At 34.2% G+C, this 18,311-nt stretch overlaps 1 protein-coding gene across 5 annotated transcripts in view; it reads left to right on the top strand.

Annotated features, from left to right (window-relative positions):
• The window catches only part of SSR1 (signal sequence receptor subunit 1), a 37,164-nt gene that overhangs the window by 8,274 nt on the left and 10,579 nt on the right, over window positions 1-18,311 (top strand). For 2 of the 5 annotated variants that reach the window (XM_028511337.2, XM_036026525.1), the window contains exons 4-9: window positions 968-1,230; window positions 2,800-2,876; window positions 3,520-3,598; window positions 5,179-5,272; window positions 5,554-5,568; window positions 14,886-14,949. In XM_028511337.2, the coding sequence (XP_028367138.1) occupies window positions 968-1,230; window positions 2,800-2,876; window positions 3,520-3,598; window positions 5,179-5,272; window positions 5,554-5,568; window positions 14,886-14,949 (592 nt within the window). Of the gene's footprint in view, window positions 1-967; window positions 1,231-2,799; window positions 2,877-3,519; window positions 3,599-5,178; window positions 5,273-5,553; window positions 5,569-14,885; window positions 18,130-18,311 lie in introns of those variants that run through there. The other 3 variants (XM_036026526.1, XM_036026527.1, XM_028511338.2) reach the window with 2 other exon arrangements.

The following is an 18,311-nucleotide window of genomic DNA, read 5'->3' as shown; positions in this document are numbered from 1 at the left end:
CTTGTTCCTGTAAACCCTTCCCCTTTTCCCCTGAAATACCCTCTCTTCTCCCCTCCCCTCTGAACACTGTCAGTCTGTTCTCTATTTCAGTGTCTTTGGGTATATTTTGCTTGTTTCTTTGTTTTGTTGTTTTAGGTTCCTGTTAAAGGTGAGGTCATATGGTATTTGTCTTTCACCGCCTGGCTTATTTCACTTAGCATAATGCTTTCCAGTTGCATCCATGCTGTTGCAAAGGAAAATACCACCCATTTTAACTAGAAAGTTAAATATTCTTTTGAAAGAAACTGTTTTTAAAAATTGCCACAATAAAGTAACTCATATTTTGAGTGGAACATTAAAACTTATCATTTGGACTTGGGCGGAACCTAGATTTTATTAAAAGAAAATAAATAATGGCCTATATGTCAGTATTCTCAGTTCTTTGCATGTATTATTTAACCCTAACAGAAATCCTGTGAGGTTGGTTACTATTGCTAAACTGAGATTTAGAGATGTTAACAGCTTGTTCAGGGTTACCCAGTGGTAAATAGAATGTGGAGACAGGTTTCAGACACAGACCCATCTGACCCCAAAGCCTGTGCTGTGCTCTAACTGGGTGAAACTCGGCTCTGTAGGCTACAGTGTAATTGAAGACTTATTATTTGAAGTTATTAATTTTCCTCTGCCTTCTTAAGTTTTGTGTTTTATTCCCATGTACATTCCAACTTTATGCCTAGAAAAAGTATAATTTTATTAAGAGAGTCCTCTCCCCTCCCCCATTTATTTTTGTAGCTCCCTCTTTGGGTCTTACCTTCAAATTTGCATTTTGACTAATTGCTCAAAGTGGATAGGGATTGCTTGATTTTATTTTAATGTTCTTACATAATATAATTTCGTCGAGCCTCTTAGACATGTCAACTGTTTATTTTATACCCTTTGAACATTTTATAATCTGTCTCTTTGTTTTGTTTTTTTTCTTTTTTCTTAGATTTTCCAGCAAATAACATTGTGAAATTCCTGGTAGGCTTTACAAACAAGGGTACAGAAGATTTTATTGTTGAATCCCTAGATGCCTCATTCCGTTATCCTCAGGACTACCAGTTTTATATCCAGAATTTCACAGCTCTCCCTCTGAACACTGTAGTGCCACCCCAGAGACAGGCAACTTTTGAGTACTCCTTCATTCCTGCAGAGCCCATGGGCGGACGACCCTTTGGTTTAGTCATCAATCTGAACTACAAAGATTTGAATGTAAGACCCTCTAAACTTTCTCTCTTTTTTTTTATTAGAGATGGATGAGGACAATTGACATTTGAATATTTTTGTATTTACTCATTCAAGTGCCTGTTTTGTGGTTTAAACTGTCAGGTACCAGGGAGGCAAAGAAAAATTGTCTCTGTCTTAAAGCCTACAATCTGCTGGAGGAGATGGGTGTAAACAGGCAATATCACAGTATGATAAGTGACACATTCTAGAGATAAGTGTAAGATGCTAAAGTATAAAAGTAGAAGTGACTTGAGCTGGATCTTAAAAGAAAGTAAAGCACACAATAGAGTCTACTATTTTTAATATAGTTTTAGAAGTCAAGTTTATGGTTTATGTCAATGAAATAGCCTAATATAAGCTCTGTTGTCTTTCTTACAATTTTTAATGTTATGGTATATATTTAGTGAACAAATGAGAGAAGCCACCACAATTGTACTGCTGGGAGTTGACCTCTAGATGCTAGCTATTATGTCCACCTACAGATAAGAGCATATCTAAAGCATTCCCTTTTCAGGAAGCTTTCAGAGAAGAAAATTTTATCCCATTTGGGAGCTTATTCAAACTTTTATCATCATGTAGTGTCAAGTGTTTACCTTATGTCTTAGTTAAATTTCTTGTGCTGCAATTAAGCTTTCCCTTTTTTAAAAAAATTACTTAGTAGAGATTAGAATGGGTTTTATCCTTTCTTCAAAATAGCATATTAAGCTTTTTTTTAACATTACAGTTTAAGTGACTTGAAGAATTATATATTATATTTCATCTTGTTTTCAAACAGAAAACTTAATCCAACAGGCATGTTTGTAGTTTCAGTTCCATTTTAAATATTAGTTTCATGAGTGTATTCTGATTCTTGGAATTACGAACACAAAAGTGCAAACTGCAAGATCTTGAAGTAAAACTTACATAAATAGAGTTTAGCAATAAGTAACACTTTTTAAAAACTACCTTTGCACCAAGCATCAAACACTGAAAATGGCTATCTATGTATTGTTCCAGTGTTTGAAAACTGAAATTGTGTTGAACTAACAAAATTGTTTTAATATCACAGCAGAAAAATATTTTGATATTGAAAATTACTAACCCATTTATTACAAAGAAATTGATTTCCAACCCATTGTTAATTTAAAACATGAATTTGACTTGTTCAGATCTAGTTCTTAAAATGATCTGCTTCTACTGTACATGTTTGTGCTCTTTCTGTCTTGTTTTGAAGGGTTACATGCAACAGAAACACGATTTGTAAGAGTGTTCTGTGGGCTTCGTTTCATTCTACACATTTTAACTTTCCCCCTGCCCCCAAAAGAAAATGGGGACAACCTTGGCCAAGTTGTAGCCATTTTTATTTTGTAGGAGAAAGTAATAAGCTTCATAATGTTCAATCCCTGACACTGAATTAGTGCCATTACAGATGACTTTGTCAAGTCTTATGTTCTAAGTGATAAAAAAAGCTATCATTATATATATCTTACAGTGATGGTTTTAAGAACTCTTGTAGGCTTTCATTGTTGCAATGCATTTCAGATTTGGGTTTTTTGTTTTTTTTTTCCCTGACAGGGCAATGTATTTCAAGATGCTGTCTTCAATCAAACAGTTACAATTATTGAAAGAGAGGATGGGTTAGATGGAGAAACGTAAGTGAAAGTTGAAATACATAGATCTTGATCTCCTTAAGTAGGACTGGAAGGCTTGCTCCTGTCAGCTTACCTTTATTAAATGATGAAAATGGAATGGACTAGAGATTTTGTGAAATCCTAATTAGGTAAATTCATACTTTAGATGATGCTTATAATTATTTATACCAAGTCAGGAAAGAAAGTTGAAACTGACAATAATTTGTTGAAAAAAGAAAGCTTTGGCTTTCCATTCTTCCCCTCTTCTAAAATCTTTTTCACCCCATTCTCTTAAGCTGATCGCTAGCCCAATTTAAGTTGCATGCCTCAAAAATTGCCATTGGAAATGTAAATTGTAAGATTTTATCTTGAAAATTCTGTTCTTTGTAAGTGATGAATTAAAGTAAAGAAATTTATAAAATTTATTACCTGATTCTAAATTGAATTTAAAATATTGTATCCCTTTTACCAACAAGTTATTTGGAAAACTTATATAGTGTTAGCATTATAGATGTAATTATGGTGTTTTTTATAAGTTACATAGTGTTAGCATTATAGATGTAATTAGCTATGGTGTTTTTTATAAGTTAAAACAATTATAGTTTTAATTATCTGTGATAATTCCTATGAATTAAGGAATTTTTATTTTCTCCTTTTGTATTAGTATCTTTATGTATATGTTCCTTGCGGGTCTTGGGCTCTTGGTTGTTGTTGGCCTTCATCAACTCCTGGAATCTAGAAAGGTAATTATGGGTGAATGACTCTTATAGCCAAAAGTTGTTAACAGTACTAAATTAAATTCAGTTCAGTTATTTGTGGCTTCTTGCTTTCACTGTAAGTTTATATATTTACAGGTTTGTTGTACCTTTTAAAATGAAACCTCGGATATGTGACCTGGATTCATTCAGGCTTTTGTTCACATGTGCAATGTGTCCTTAGTCTGTACCCTCCAGAGTGAGCTTTACTTTCTTATGTTGAAACTCTAAATTATGCTAGAATTCTTTCTTCTTATACTCTGACATCAGATTTTATTTTTCTGTTCACTATACTTCATGGATATGCTATTTTATCTGTTAGCACTGAAGCTTTTATATTTGCTTCAGTACTCTTTAACTATAGAAGTAATTCCTAATTAGCAATTAAATGAGCCTTTTCATTTGAGAAAGAATGAATTTGACTGTATTTGTCCTATCAGTCTGACTTCTGTTTTCTTGTGAGTATAATAAAGAGGTAACACTGAGGCCCCTGCTACAGTATAATCATGGTTTCTCTCGCTGGACATGGTAGCTAATTTCACCACAGTCCTCATCTCACTCCCTGGCCCTACAAAACAAAATAAATCCACTCATACTATTTCTTCCGTGGGAGAGTATGACATGATTTGTGTCAAATATTAATGCTCACTGGACCCTTACATTAAAATTAACAATAAGTGTTACTACTAAGCACTAGCTCTTTAAAAGAGAAATAATACTTAGTGTTTAAATGTTAGTTTCTGTAACTTTCTTCGCCTTATTTTCATAATAGTTGGTGCTTTTGCTATAAATTTATATATTAGGTATAATGGCATCTTTAGTTTCTTCCCATTTGAATGAAGCCATTTTTAAAAAGTAGCTGTGGTTACCTTTCTGTATATTCAGAATCTAGTTTTTGGACCGTATATTTAATACTCTCTTAGGTAAATAATTAGGGGTTTTGCTGTTTTTTAAGAGCAGGGCTAAATAATATAATTGAATTATTTTTAAACTTTCTAGCAGTTTTGATACAAAAAGTCTAGGGACAAAGTTTTAGGTTGTTAGCTTAAGTGAGATTTTATGTTTTTATTTTATTTTATCTATGCCACCTGTTTAAGTGTATTTAATTAACAATGCAGGAATCTGCCTACGAGCAACCTTTCAGGAATTTATCCTGAATTTTGTGGAATGTAAAAATAAATGTATTCTTTAACATTTATTTTTATTTTTAAAAAATATTTTGTGTATTCTTTAACATTTAAAAGGGAAAAATAGTCGTTGTACGTAGAAAGTCTTAATAACATGTGAAGCTTTATAGCAGAGGAAAATGTCTTTAAAGCCTGAAAATAAATCATTGTTTGAAGATCTCTTCCTTATTCTTTATAGTTGGTGTAAGATGTGATTGCCCCTCATTGATTAATAAAAACTTGGATAGGTGTATGCTTTAAAACAAAGAAAAAACATATTTGTCTATAAAGATATTTAAGTAGCTTGATAGGTAGCTAAAGATACTTAAGTAGTCTGTTTTTAAAATTACAGTGAACAATACAATGAAACTCCTTTAAAATACTGTTTTGATGTTCTCTTAGCGCAAGAGACCCATACAGAAAGTAGAGATGGGTACATCAAGTCAGAATGATGTTGATATGAGTTGGATTCCTCAGGAAACTTTGAATCAGATCAGTAAGTACTCTAACTAACTTGGCTGGGAACTTTTTCTCTGAAACGGAGATTAAATATTTAAGATTTAGCAAAAGTGCTTGGTCAGTGCTATTTGACACTTAATCTTTTCCATTTCTTGTATAGAATCTAGTATAATACGGCTAATGAGTACTTTAAAATTTTGTTCTGTATAGTATTTTTACATTGTAATTTAGAAATGCTTCCATATCTGCAGTTTACATACAAATGTGTGAATTCTCTTTCTAACCTTTTCCTGTCTCTCTTCTTTCCTGTTGCTTCAGTGCAAAGTAGAAGAGGTGAGGCGATTAATTTTTTAATGGGGTTTGCTATGTATTGGGGGCTCTACTTTACAGTAAGTTTAATAAGTAATAAAACAGTTTTTTATCACTGTATTTGTTAGAAAAACTGCTAACTACCCAAAATAGTTTGAAAAATAAACCTAAAGTATTGCATTGATAGTTTCCTTAACAGATTTATTTCAATTTTATTACATATGCAATTAGTTAGAATATTAATCTTTATAAAAGAGAAGTTTTTCTCCAATTGTAAGTGAACTTTTTAAAAATATTTATTGTAAAGGTAATAAGGCCTCATTGTAAAAATGAAAGAGTACAGAAGCGAAAAGCTAATACCACCTTCTGGATCCACTGATTCAATTTCCATAAGTAATTGCCATTTGCTTGTTATTCTAAGTATTTTCTATACATATGTCAACTTATGTGTCTATTGTTTTTATTTTACACAGCTGGCATTGTATCTCACAAGTATAATAAGTTTTCATGCTTTGGATATGTTTGTGATAGTTACTTATTTGATGCTTTTGTTCTTTTTAATAACTAGATAGTATTTTATATAAATGTGTCATGATAGATTAAATCCATTCTGTATTGAAGTATGTTTGTTATTTTGAGCTTTTCAATCTTAAAATTAAACCTGTAATGAAGAAGCTTGTCATACAGCTATTAAGAGGTGGAGCCAGGTTAATTACTGCTTTTTGAATTTGATAGTATACTGGAACAGAAAGTTAATGATGCTCATGGTATTTAGCATAGTGCATAACCTATATTTTAATGGGAATATACTGTAAAAGAAAAAAAGGAGGTAGAGCCAATACTCAGATGAGTTTGTGCAACTAAATGCTGTGCTTTGCTACCTAAAGTGGTAGTATAATAAAAGTGAGTGAAGCAGAATGATCAAATAGTACTCAGTGTTCATATGTAAGCGTTTATTTAAAAAACACTAATGAAGATTCTTATTTTTAAATGTATGGGGTTTAAAAAATTATTCATGTGTATTGCAAAATGATTACCACACTAAGTCTAGTTAACATCCATCAGTGCACATACTAGTAAATTTTTTTCTTATGATGAAAACTTAAGATCTACTCTCTTAGCAAGTTCCAAATATACACTATAGTATTGTTAACTATAGTCACCATAATAAGCATAACACTCCATGACTTATTTTATAACTGGAAGGTTGTACCTTTTGACCCCCTTCGCCCATTTTTCCCTTCCCCACACAGGATAATTTCTAAAAAGTAGAACAGTTAGATCTAAAATGCATTTTTAAGGAAAGTATCTCATTTACTTCCCAAAATACAGTGCCAATCTATATTCTCACCAGTGTACATACAATATTGCCTGTTTCTCCTCTACTCTCACTTATCATTCTCAGGTATTATCAAATGTTTTAATCTGTCAATGATTATGTCTTTTTTTATTACAATTTTAATATTTCTTTTCCTGTGAATTCAAGGCTTTTCTTGGTTTACAGATTGTTTTGCTTACAAATTTGTTTGCAAATTGAATTGTTTTCTTTATTTCCATATTATTCAGTGAACTCTAGTGAAACATAATTACTGCATAGTAGGTGCTTTATTAAAAGTGGGTACAAAGTCCCTGGCTGAATGGCTCAGTTGGTTAGAGCATCGTCTAGTACACCAGGGCACATACAAGAATCAACCACTGGGAATCATCTTAAAAGATGCAGAATGGCTGAGCCCAGAAAAAAAAAAATGGGCCTCCTAAATGGTCTCCTGGACCTCTCAACAACCATTCCTGTCGCCTGCAATCCCCCAACAGGTCCATCATATTGTGCGTGTTCTAAATTGATTATGGAGGAAGAATCTGAGTCTGATAATGAGACTCCTTCCTCAGATGTTTCAGAACTGATAGCTGCAGAAGTTACCACAGAAAAAGTAACTGCTGCAAGAACAAGTAGGAAGACAAGCAATAAGCCATTTGACGGTGAGTCAAGCGATGAAAATGTCATCCATGACAAATCTGCCTCAATATTAGAGCAGTTGGAGAAGAAAATTGACAATCTGCATGCAGACATGGCTAAACATTGCAAACAATTGAAGTTTCTCAATAGTAAGATGACATTACTGGAAACTAGGGTTGACAAAGTCCGAAGAGATGTTTCTTTCATGCACTCACAGTCAATGCAAGGAGCCGCATGAAAGGATGCCTTCTACCCAAGTGTGGTAACGTGAAACTAGGCCTTCTCCTGCTAAAGCTGCCTCTGCCATACTACCTCAGAGTACAGAGGAAGATTTCTTCAAGATGTGAAAGAATGGTTCACATATACATGCACTGAGCCAGCAGTTAGGTTCTGCTACTAAATACAACTAAACCCTTAATGCCTTGAAGACACACCCCTATCACAGCCATTGTGCATCACAATCATCAAAAATAAAAATAACAATCAATGAATACATAAAGAAGTAGAATAACACACTGATATTTCTCCCTTTCTCTCTTTAAAAATCAATAATTAAAATTTTAAAAAATAGAAGTGGGTACAAAGTAATGAGAACACAGGAGGGCCTTCCCCCTGTAGGACAGTAGGGAAGTCATTCACAGGAATTGACATTTGACGAGAGCTTTGAAAAGTTAGGTGAGGAGTCTTCAAAGTTTTATGTGCTATATGCTAAGGACTTCTAACTTTTCCTTCTAGGTTTTTTACAACATCAGATAACTTTAAAGCAGAGAAATAACAAATTTATGTTTTAAAAGAAATTGGCAGTTTTGTGGAGGATGAATAATAAGCAGGAGCTTCTGGAAGATGATTCTTCAAAAAAATATAAGATATTATTAGGGCCTCAGTAAGCTAAGACAGCAGTGATGGGAGTGAAAGTGAGAAGAAAGATGTTGCAGCAGTTGAGCAGATCAGGTTTTTGGTGACTGTTTGGATATCTTAGGGAGGAGTGAGAGTACTCTGAGTTTTGGCAGCCTTGTGGGAAATGATCCTATTGATGTCAGGGAATGTAGGAAGAGGAACAAGTATGCATGAGGAGAGATGAATTTGGATTAGATCTGTTGAATGTGAGGAGCCCATGGAACTCCCAGATAAGGAAGTCGAGTAAGCATTTGAAAGTTGTGTTCAGAGCACAAGATATGAAGATGATGGGACATAACAGCATAGGTGGTAGGTGAGGGGGTAAATCATTCTAAGGACAGATTTCTCATATCATCCTGACATTTACCATAGCAGAAAATGTCAGGTTGAAATGTACTGTATTTTTAGGACTATATGATGTACCGGACCATAAGATGCACCTAGGTTTTAGAGGAGGAAAATAGGGGGGAAATTTTTGAAGCAAAAAATGTGGTAAAATATTTAATAACCTGTGACCCTGCTCCACTGCCCCACCCACAGCAAGCCAGGTAAGCTACATTCGGATTATAAGATGCACCCCCCTTTCCTCCCAAATTTGGGGGCAGTGCATCTTACAGTCCGAAAATACAGTATTACCGTAGTGTCTTTACAATGCATCAGAAGTTTGAAGTCTGTGGTATGTTTAAATATGATTTCTTCAAATATAATTGTATTTTAAATTGAAGTTTCATAGAATTAGGTAAAACTGCATTTGAAAAGCATTAAAAACTGTAAAAACTAAAGTCACTGTAACTGCTATGGAATCTACCTCTTCAAAAGAATTTTTAAATGACAGATTGGGAGGGTTTGTTTTATAGTATCTTCCTCCCTGACATAACCTCCCTGACATAATTACACTCACAGAGCAAAATTTGAACCATATATAATTGTGTCTTTAGTTAGCAAGTATTAAGTATATACTATGTCATAATACTCTACTAGGTTCTGAATGGTATGTTAAAAAGAACTTAAAGTTACTGTTTCTTCCAGAATTTACATTTCTTTTTTTTTTTTTTTTTTTTTTTTAGATTTTATTTATTTATTTTTAGGGAGGGAAGGAAAGGGGGAGAGAGAGAGAGACAGACAGACATCAATGTGCAGTTGCTGGGGGTTATGGCCTGCAACCCAGGAATGTACCCTGGCTGGGAATCGAACCTGGGACACTTTGGTTCCCAGCCCGCGCTCAATCCACTGAGCTACGCCAGCCAGGGCTTACATTTCTTCTTGAGGAAAATAAAGCCACATACATGAAATATTTGAGTAATCAGAGGTAGTAGGTGATTATGTGCTAGAATAAATAATATGCACAACTTATGGAGGCCTTGTTGAAGGAAGAATTGAACTTACACTAGTACCTTGTGTAGACTGGGCATTCATTCTGCAAGGTAAACTGCTGCCTCTGTATTTACTAATGAGAAATTGCTCCTAAGAAAAAGCAACTTAACCAAGCTTCACAGCTACATTTGTCTCATTCAAAAGCTGGTATATTTTCCCAGTGAGACCCAATACTCAAAGATAGGTAGAATTAAAGTCGACGAATACTATATTTTTTTTAACAACACTTGCTTATTTTGCTCAAAATCTGATAGTCCAGCCTGAGTTTGTTTTAGGATCACGTTTCACCACCAAAGACACTTTCATTATTCCTTCTCTTTCCCTGTTTAAGTGAAATTCCGTTTTGAGAGGCTTCATAAACAATAAGGCGGCTTCTAAACAGCTTTAAGCTGATCCAGTTATCCAGTTGAGGTGAAAAAATTTATCATATTCAAGCTTACCATTGAGAGGCATGTTATTGATTAATTTTTGGAATTTGAAAATGGTTGGAAGGTGCATAACACATAAAACCACAATCCTTTATTGCTATTATAGCAAACCCTGGGAGCCTGGAGGCCCCAGATGAAGCCTCATGTCCAGGGAAATCAAATAGGGTCCTGAGAGCATTTCAGAAATCAGAGATCTAGAGGTTAAGGAGAAGGGTGTGAAAAAATACTTGTAGTTGGCAAAAACGTGATTATTTTCTATTTTAGAGTGTAGATTTTTATACCAAAGTCACTTTTTAAAACTTCTGTAATATGAGATACTTTAAATTACAGATATGACATGTTGATGTAAGAAACATATAAACCTGTAGAAAAAAAAATTAGAGGGTTTATTTGAGGCAAACTAATAATATGCCAGTAAGGAAGATCTCAAATGCTCTCCAGAATATACAGTTTGCAGTTTCTTTTCTACATTTGGAGTTAAGGAGGGAGCTTAAGGAAGGTCACATGCAGCGGAAGAAAGCAAAGCAAGGAAATCTTTTTACAGGATAGTTAACAAGATTATGTGCCCTTTTGAGGGTGGTTATACTTCTGAGGGGTCTGAAAAGGAAACAAGAACAGTGGGCAGGGCATTGGTATTTCTAGTACGTTTTCAGGTGACCTCCTGATCACATTGAGTAATAAGGCTCTAAAAAGTCCAACCTGCCAGATTTGTCTTTTTTCCTGGTTGTCTTCAGCTAAAAGTTATTTAACCTGGAAGATAAATCTATAGGCTCGATTAGACTTAAATTGATCTTTTTAGCTAATAGAATACCTTAGCTATTTTCAACCTTTTTCATCTCATAGCACAGATAAACTAATCACAAAAATTCTGTGGCACACTATATTTTGCCGATCTGACAAGAAAAAATGGGTAAAATTTTGATTCATTCACACCAGATGACAATTGCGTTGGCTGTTGACTTTTTTTATTTGATAATGTGAGGGAAAAGGGGTCAGTGTCCTGGACTAAATAGTTAGGTATTACATGTTTTAAAAATTCTTGAGGCCCACAGGTTGAAAATCTCTGGCATACATCATAGCGCATGAGTATTTCTTCCTGTATCACATCAAGTATCATGTCCCATCATTAGGGGTGCTAAATCGAGCACTAGATTAGGGTGGTAGCCACATATTTCCATGTGACAAGGAAAGATGAGTTCTTTCTGCTTTCAGCTAAAAGTTATTGTGGGGTGTTAGTTTAGCATCACACAGATGTCCAGTTCTCTAAACCATTCACTAGTCGGTAGTGCTCACATGAATCAGTGTTCCAGAGATTGTGATGATTTTCAGTTGAAATTTCTTTGATTTTTACTAACTGCCATTCTTTTGTTTTAAAGATTTTTTTTTAATCCTCACTGAAGAACATGCTTATTGATTTTTTAGAAAGAGGGGAAGGGAGAGAAACAGATGCGGGAAGAGAAAAAAACATAGGTTGCCTCTCAGACCTGCTTTGTTGGGGACTGAACCCACAACCCAGGCATGTGGCCTGACTGGGAATCCAACCCACCTTTAGGTATATGGAATGACACTCCAACCAACTGAGCCACATGCTCCAGAGCCATGTCATTCTCTTTTTTTCTCACCTGAGGACATTTTTTCATTATTTTTTAGAGCAAGAGGAAGGAAGAAACATTGGTAGACCTTTCCTCATCACCTGAAACTTTGGTTACCCTAAAACAGTTTGAACTTAAAAAGGATGAATGCTAAATTCTTCCATTTATTTTGAATTGTCAAAGTAAGGAGGCACCTAAATGTTGACAAATGAGGTTTTTAAAAAAATTTTCTCCTTTTTTAAAATTATCACCTCTAAATTTAGGTTTTCATAGAATTGGTGTGTTTAACTATATTTTTCTTTTTTAAAGATTTTATTTATTTTTAGAGAGATGTCATTGATACTGGGTGACATTGTTTCTAGGCCCATTCTGTGAACTGAGATAGAACATACATATTTTTCAAATCATAAAAATCATTGATATTTTCAGTTCAACTTTAACAATATTTTTACTTAATTTTGTGTGCTGCTTTTTTTCTCCTATACTTGATTGCTTAGAGCAGCAGGTCTTAAACTCTATCATTCACCAGAATCACCTGGACTTCCAGGGTTTCCAACCAAGTTGTTCTGAGGTAGGAGCTAAAAATTTGCATATCAAAGGGATTTTGAGACTGCTGGTTCAGACCACACTTTGAGAACCACTGTTTTAGAACATTGTTTTCCTAGCATGAAGGGGTTAAGCCAAATGGCAGGTAATTTAGGAAAACTAGCTATTTCTTTTGGATAAGACATGTACTTTGCATATTTGAGGACAGAGAAACTTTGAAGGTCTTGTAGGAGGAGGAGGAAGTATGTCTGGAAGGTGCCTCAAGCTTTGAGGAATTAATTACTTTGGGAGAGGGGTGGTGTGAAGAGAAGGATATATAAGAGGCCAATATTAAATTTGTCAAGAGCTTTTACTCAAGATGACTTAAGAAACTTAAGATGACTTCTCTTACTGAATGGAAATAGAAGAAACTCGCCAGTTTATTTTTTGTAAACAAAGAAAGGGTGGTTTGAAACTATTTGAATATGTTACTAAGTTTTTTCTTCTCAGTTGCGCTAAGATTTTGCCTTTGTTGTCTACAAATGAAGACAGTTGTAGCGAGTTGTGATTTTACTACAGTTAATTCATTTCTAAGGTTTTTTAGGCTTTGTGGTGGTTGCGGTAAGTGGGGAATTGGGCTGAAAAGCACCATTATACACCTTGTTCTTTGCTGAAATAAATGCTGTTTTGGGGGCTATTGAGATATTTGGAGCCATTTTCCCAAAAGCTCAGTGACTCCAGAATGTTCTGTTTCTCATTTGTCTACCTCCTAACTTTGATATGCTAGACACCTGGGTGATGAAGGTTTTTTCCCTATGTATGCCCATCTTTTAAAACCAGCTGTAGGTGGTTGAAATTGCTGGAAGTAATCACCACTTCAGCTGTATTCATACAGATGGCTACTAGATTCTAAAATACTTTATGAATCCTCAAAAATTAGATTTAGCATATTATTTTTTTAATAATTTTTTAAAATATTTATTTATTTTTAGAGAGGGAAGGGAGGCAGATAGAGAGAGAGAGAAACATCAATGTGCAGTTGTTGGGGGTTATGGCCTGCAACCCAGGAATGTACCCTGGCTGGGAATCGAACCTGGGACACTTTGGTTCCCAGCCCGCGCTCAATCCACTGAGCTACGCCAGCCAGAGCTTATTTAGCATATTATTTAAGAATTATATGGAAATTGGTCAACTGTGTGAAGGTAGTAGTTGTAAATCAGATGAGAGCTCTAGGTTATCTTCATCAGAAAAATGATCCTATGATCAGTTTTGAGTGAGATGAACTTCCTAAACACAACATTACTGATCTATATAATAAAGGTCAGTTTTATCTGATTTTTAGACTTAGGCTTAATATTTCTGAGTCATTAACTCTTAAGCAGATTTTTAAAATAATTTTTATTTTCTAAATATGCTTGATAAAAATCTATTACATTTTTTAAATATAGGCATGGTCTAGTAATTTTGGAAAAATAAAACTTAAAATTTTTTAGGCACACGATACTTTTCATTACCAGTGTTCATGAAATGTTTGCAAATGAACCCCCTACTTTGATGAAAACATTTTTCTAGTCCTTCACTTTATTAAAAAACTGGAAAAATAATTACTTAGTCCACAAGGAGAACTTATCTTCCTAATCTGAAAAGTGATCGTACAAAATAAGAAGATACCATGGTCAGAGAGAAGACAGCTCTTCCTGTTTTAAAAGAAACTTAAGATGACTTCTCTTACTGAATGGAAATAGAAGAAACTCGCCAATTTATTTTTTGTTTGATAGACGCCCCCACTTAGACTCTTAACGTAAACTATAAAGAGAAAAAGTTAAAAGAAAATAATAATATTTATGTGCGTGGGATGGTTTTAGTATTAATAATCAACTGCCTCATTTCCTTTATCCTGCTTTCTGCAGGTAATTTATGAAATTGCCAATATTATGCAAACTGCCTGGCTGCATTTGAAATTCTGTCTTAATTTTGTAACCAATATAAGTTTTTGAGCTGTAAGTTTCATACCTTTTACTCTGTTTCTAAAGTGTTTACTTATGCATACATAAATAATCATGTTCAGTTGTAGAGTTCAAGAAGATTTCGCATGGTAGCTTCAACATTACAATAACCAAGAGTAGCTCTTTTCCCAGCCTAATTGCAAAAGGTTTCGTTTTAGTTGTTAACTCTTGAAGGATTATTTTAAAGGGCTGTTAAGCCCTGGCTGGCGTAGCTCAGTGGATTGAGCACGGGCTGTGAACCAAAGCATCGAAGGTTTGATACCCAGTCAGGGCACATGCCTGGGTTGCAGGCCATGGCCCCCAGCAACCACACATTGATATTTTTCTCTCTCTCTCTCTCTCTCCCCCCTCCCTTCCCTCTCTAAAAATAAATAAATAAAATCTTAAAAAAAAAGACTTGTTAAAAAAAGGAGGGTCTGTTAAAATGCCTAAACTAGATAAGAAGCATTTATTATTAGATGGTATGTATATTGTTTTTTGAACTTAATTATAAAGTTGAAGGGAAATGCTTTTTAAAATGTCTTTAGAATCTAACATACCTATAATAGTCACTCTTTTCTTCCAGATAAAGCTTCACCAAGAAGGTTGCCCAGGAAACGGGCACAGAAGAGATCAGTGGGATCTGATGAGTAAATGTTCCTTTGTGCAACAATTCAGTCTTTACTTAACCTGCCCTAATGTTTTTCGGCCTGATGGAAATTAGTGCAGAGAAGCCATATCACCATAGAAGGCAACTACTACTTATGTGTGGACTGAGCAATCAGAGTCTGTGGCGATAATATTGTTGAAAGTGCACTGCATTCATTTTTCTAAAGTAACAAATTTTTTTAAACCATTAAAATCTATGTGTGTGCATGTGTATGTATGTGAGCAGTTGGTGTTACCAGAATCATTGTTGAACTACCTGAAGCATGCCTTTAGAATACTGAATATAATGCTCTTGTGTCTCTTGTTAATATTTTCTGGTATTTTCTCCCAAAAGTCAGTATTTGTCCAGTATGATTGTATATGTCCCACTTTGGACTGTCTAAAGAAAACAATTTGTTTCTTCCTTAGAATCCCAGTTGATGGCACAAATTAGCATTGGTTGTTATTGTTGCTGTCTTACAACTAGTAGTATTCTAAAGGCATAAGCAGGAGCAGCTGCTTTTTAGCAATAGAGTTGTTTTGGTATTTTGCTGCTGTTTACTATAATATGCACCTTCAAAACACTTCCCAAATGAGTTCAAGAGATTTGAGGATCTCTAGAAACAAAATTGTGAAACATGAAAATTCTGCCGATTTTGATATGTATCAAATCAACCACATTTTTTTTAACAAAAAGAAAATGGTATGTTTGTAGAAACTGAGTTGTTTTGTCCATTGTTGTTTTATTTCTTGCCCAAGGGATAGCCTTGGAATGATTTTAGACCTACTGAGGGTTTTTTGTTTATTTTTTTAATTTGTTTTTTAGAGATCTTTTGTCTCCTTAATAGAAGCATTTTGCCTAAGAAATGTTGCCTTGGCTATAGATTAAGCAAAAGGTCAATATAGGGGCAGAGATATATTTCAACTAATTCTAATCTGTTAAAAAATTAGTTGGGTATTTTTTAAATGGTTAACCAGTTGTTTTTTATCTAATCCTTTGGGGATTTTGGTTGTTGATAACAACCTTTTTTTAGTTAATCTGAAGAATTCAAAAATTTTAAGTATTCAGTATCTAAAAACCAAAATAAATTGGATTTCATAAAATCCTCTTAGAGAGTTAGTCTTGTCCTAGGTAATAAATTAAGTTTGGCATTATTGTCAGACTGAATAAAGGGTAAAGTACAATAGTATGTGCAAATAAGAGGCTTTTCCCTCTGTCTTTAAGCCATATTCTTCCACATATATTTTGTAAGAAAATGGTAAGTGAAATCTTAGTGGCTGTTAAATTCTTGGTTGTCTCTGTTATAGTGAACCGACTACTCTCATTATAATCCCCACCTGCACCCATCCCCACACAAAAACAGCAAAATACACACAAAAAAAACTTTCCAAATTGTTTAAGCATTTAAAACATCTGAGCCAAAGTCGGTGACAATAAAATAGAAGTCATTGTATAGTTAGTTACTAATCGCATTGCAAGTAGGGGTGAAGGTGTCAAATTATGTATGTTGGCATTGCTGAATTATAAACTTTCTATACCTGTAATATAAAGTGTTGGAGTTTTTAATTGGGCTGTATGATCAGTAGTTTATTTTGAAAAAGCTCTATGAGCTCTAAGAAACTGCATGGTTTTTTGTTTAATGTAATAAGGAGACCCCTCTACCTTTCCAAGGAATATATTCCCAGATATTTTTGTGAAATTCCAAGATTGTGAAACTATTAGAACATAATGCAGTAAGATGTAATTGAAAAATCTCAGTGACCTCTAGAGAATTTTATTGAATACCTGGTGATACTGAGGCAATGGCAAAGCCACATTGAGTTACAGGTGCCAACCCTCTGACTCCCAAGTAATTTGCCCTACATACTAGCCCTTCCACTTCTGAGGTTCAAGTTAGTGCCTCAGAAATTATTTGTCATTTTTATTTTTTATTTTTATTTTTTTTTAAGCATAGATTGGGAACACTTGAAAACTCAGATGCCAGGGGTCTTCTCTAATGTCAGTAAGTGTTTAGCAGAAACTAACTCCATAGTAAATGGAATTCAATTCCACACATGGTTTGTTCAAGCACACTTAATAAGTAGCCTAATTTTTAAATGTAAATATTTGAATGAAGTTTTTGTTTGTTTTGATATATTCATTTGTTACATGGACCATGGTTTCAGAATTAACCTTTTGAACAACTTGGTTTCAGAATCTGTAAAATGAACTAAGAATCTTGTGTATCAATTCAGACTTGAGAGTATGTGTTTATAAAGCGTGGATCTTGCTTTGGTTGTATAGCTTCATCATTCATTTCATGGATTTCAATAGCAAGTGACTTTAAACTTGTCTCTGCCATCTAAGGTGCCCCTAGCAGGTGAGGAGGGAAGTGGGGCCTACAAGGTAAGAAGCCTGTGGACAGCGGATCAGAAGGAGCCTTGACTTGATGGTGTTAGTAATGTTTTTAATTCTAAATAAGCTTCATAAAATAGTGACATTGACAGAAAAAGGCAAATTGAGCTCTTAAATATATATTTAAAAGTCACTGCCTTAAAGGTGTATTTGCAATGCATCAACCTGCAATTGTATTTTGGCTCTGTTTGGGAGAAGTACTGTATTTTTCAGACTATAAGATATACCTTTTTTACCACATTTTTTGCTTCAAAATTTTTTTCTCTATTTTCCTCCTCTAAACCCTAGGTGCGTCTTATGGTGCAGACCCCAGATACACCTAGATTTTAGAAGGGGAAAATTTTTGAAGCAAAAAAATGTGGTTAAAAAAAGTGGTCTTATAGTCTGAAAAATATGGTAAATGGTAGTGTGATGTCAAAACTTTCCTTTAATGACTTGAGTTATTTTAGAACTACAGTAGTAGATAAATGTAATATCATAGACAAGGCTCTTCTTATGTAGCACTTATATTTGGTTGTACTTGGAATGAAGAAAAATTTAATTGTTTAGTGCATTTAAATAATGATTTTTTTTAACCATGAACTTGGCAGTTGTCTCTCATCAAGATTTTTATAGGGTACACCCTTGATTTTTCAGTCTTTATTTTAGTTCTAGAATTAGATGTTAGCTTAAATTTTAAAACACCTTGATAACCTGAAGTAATTTACCAGTTTGGGACAGCACCATTTATAGCTGTAAAATTAATAAATTTCTTCTGATTTTATTAAATAATATCCTACCCTTTTTTTGAACTATTATCTCCAGCTTAGTGAAGAGCAAGCTGACACCAGTATAAGTGGAATGTTAGGACATCATGAGAGGATGTTAGGAGGGATGAACAAAACTGAAGAACCAACTTGCAAAGCTAAATAATGGTTTTTGTAGGACTCTTATGTACTTTTCAAATTAGTATTTACATGATTTTATCCT

Source organism: Phyllostomus discolor, chromosome 5, assembly GCF_004126475.2.
Source record: "Phyllostomus discolor isolate MPI-MPIP mPhyDis1 chromosome 5, mPhyDis1.pri.v3, whole genome shotgun sequence".
Lineage (NCBI taxonomy): Eukaryota > Metazoa > Chordata > Mammalia > Chiroptera > Phyllostomidae > Phyllostomus > Phyllostomus discolor.
Note: the sequence above shows the minus strand (reverse complement) of the source record. Positions and strands in the feature narration are given on the sequence as shown.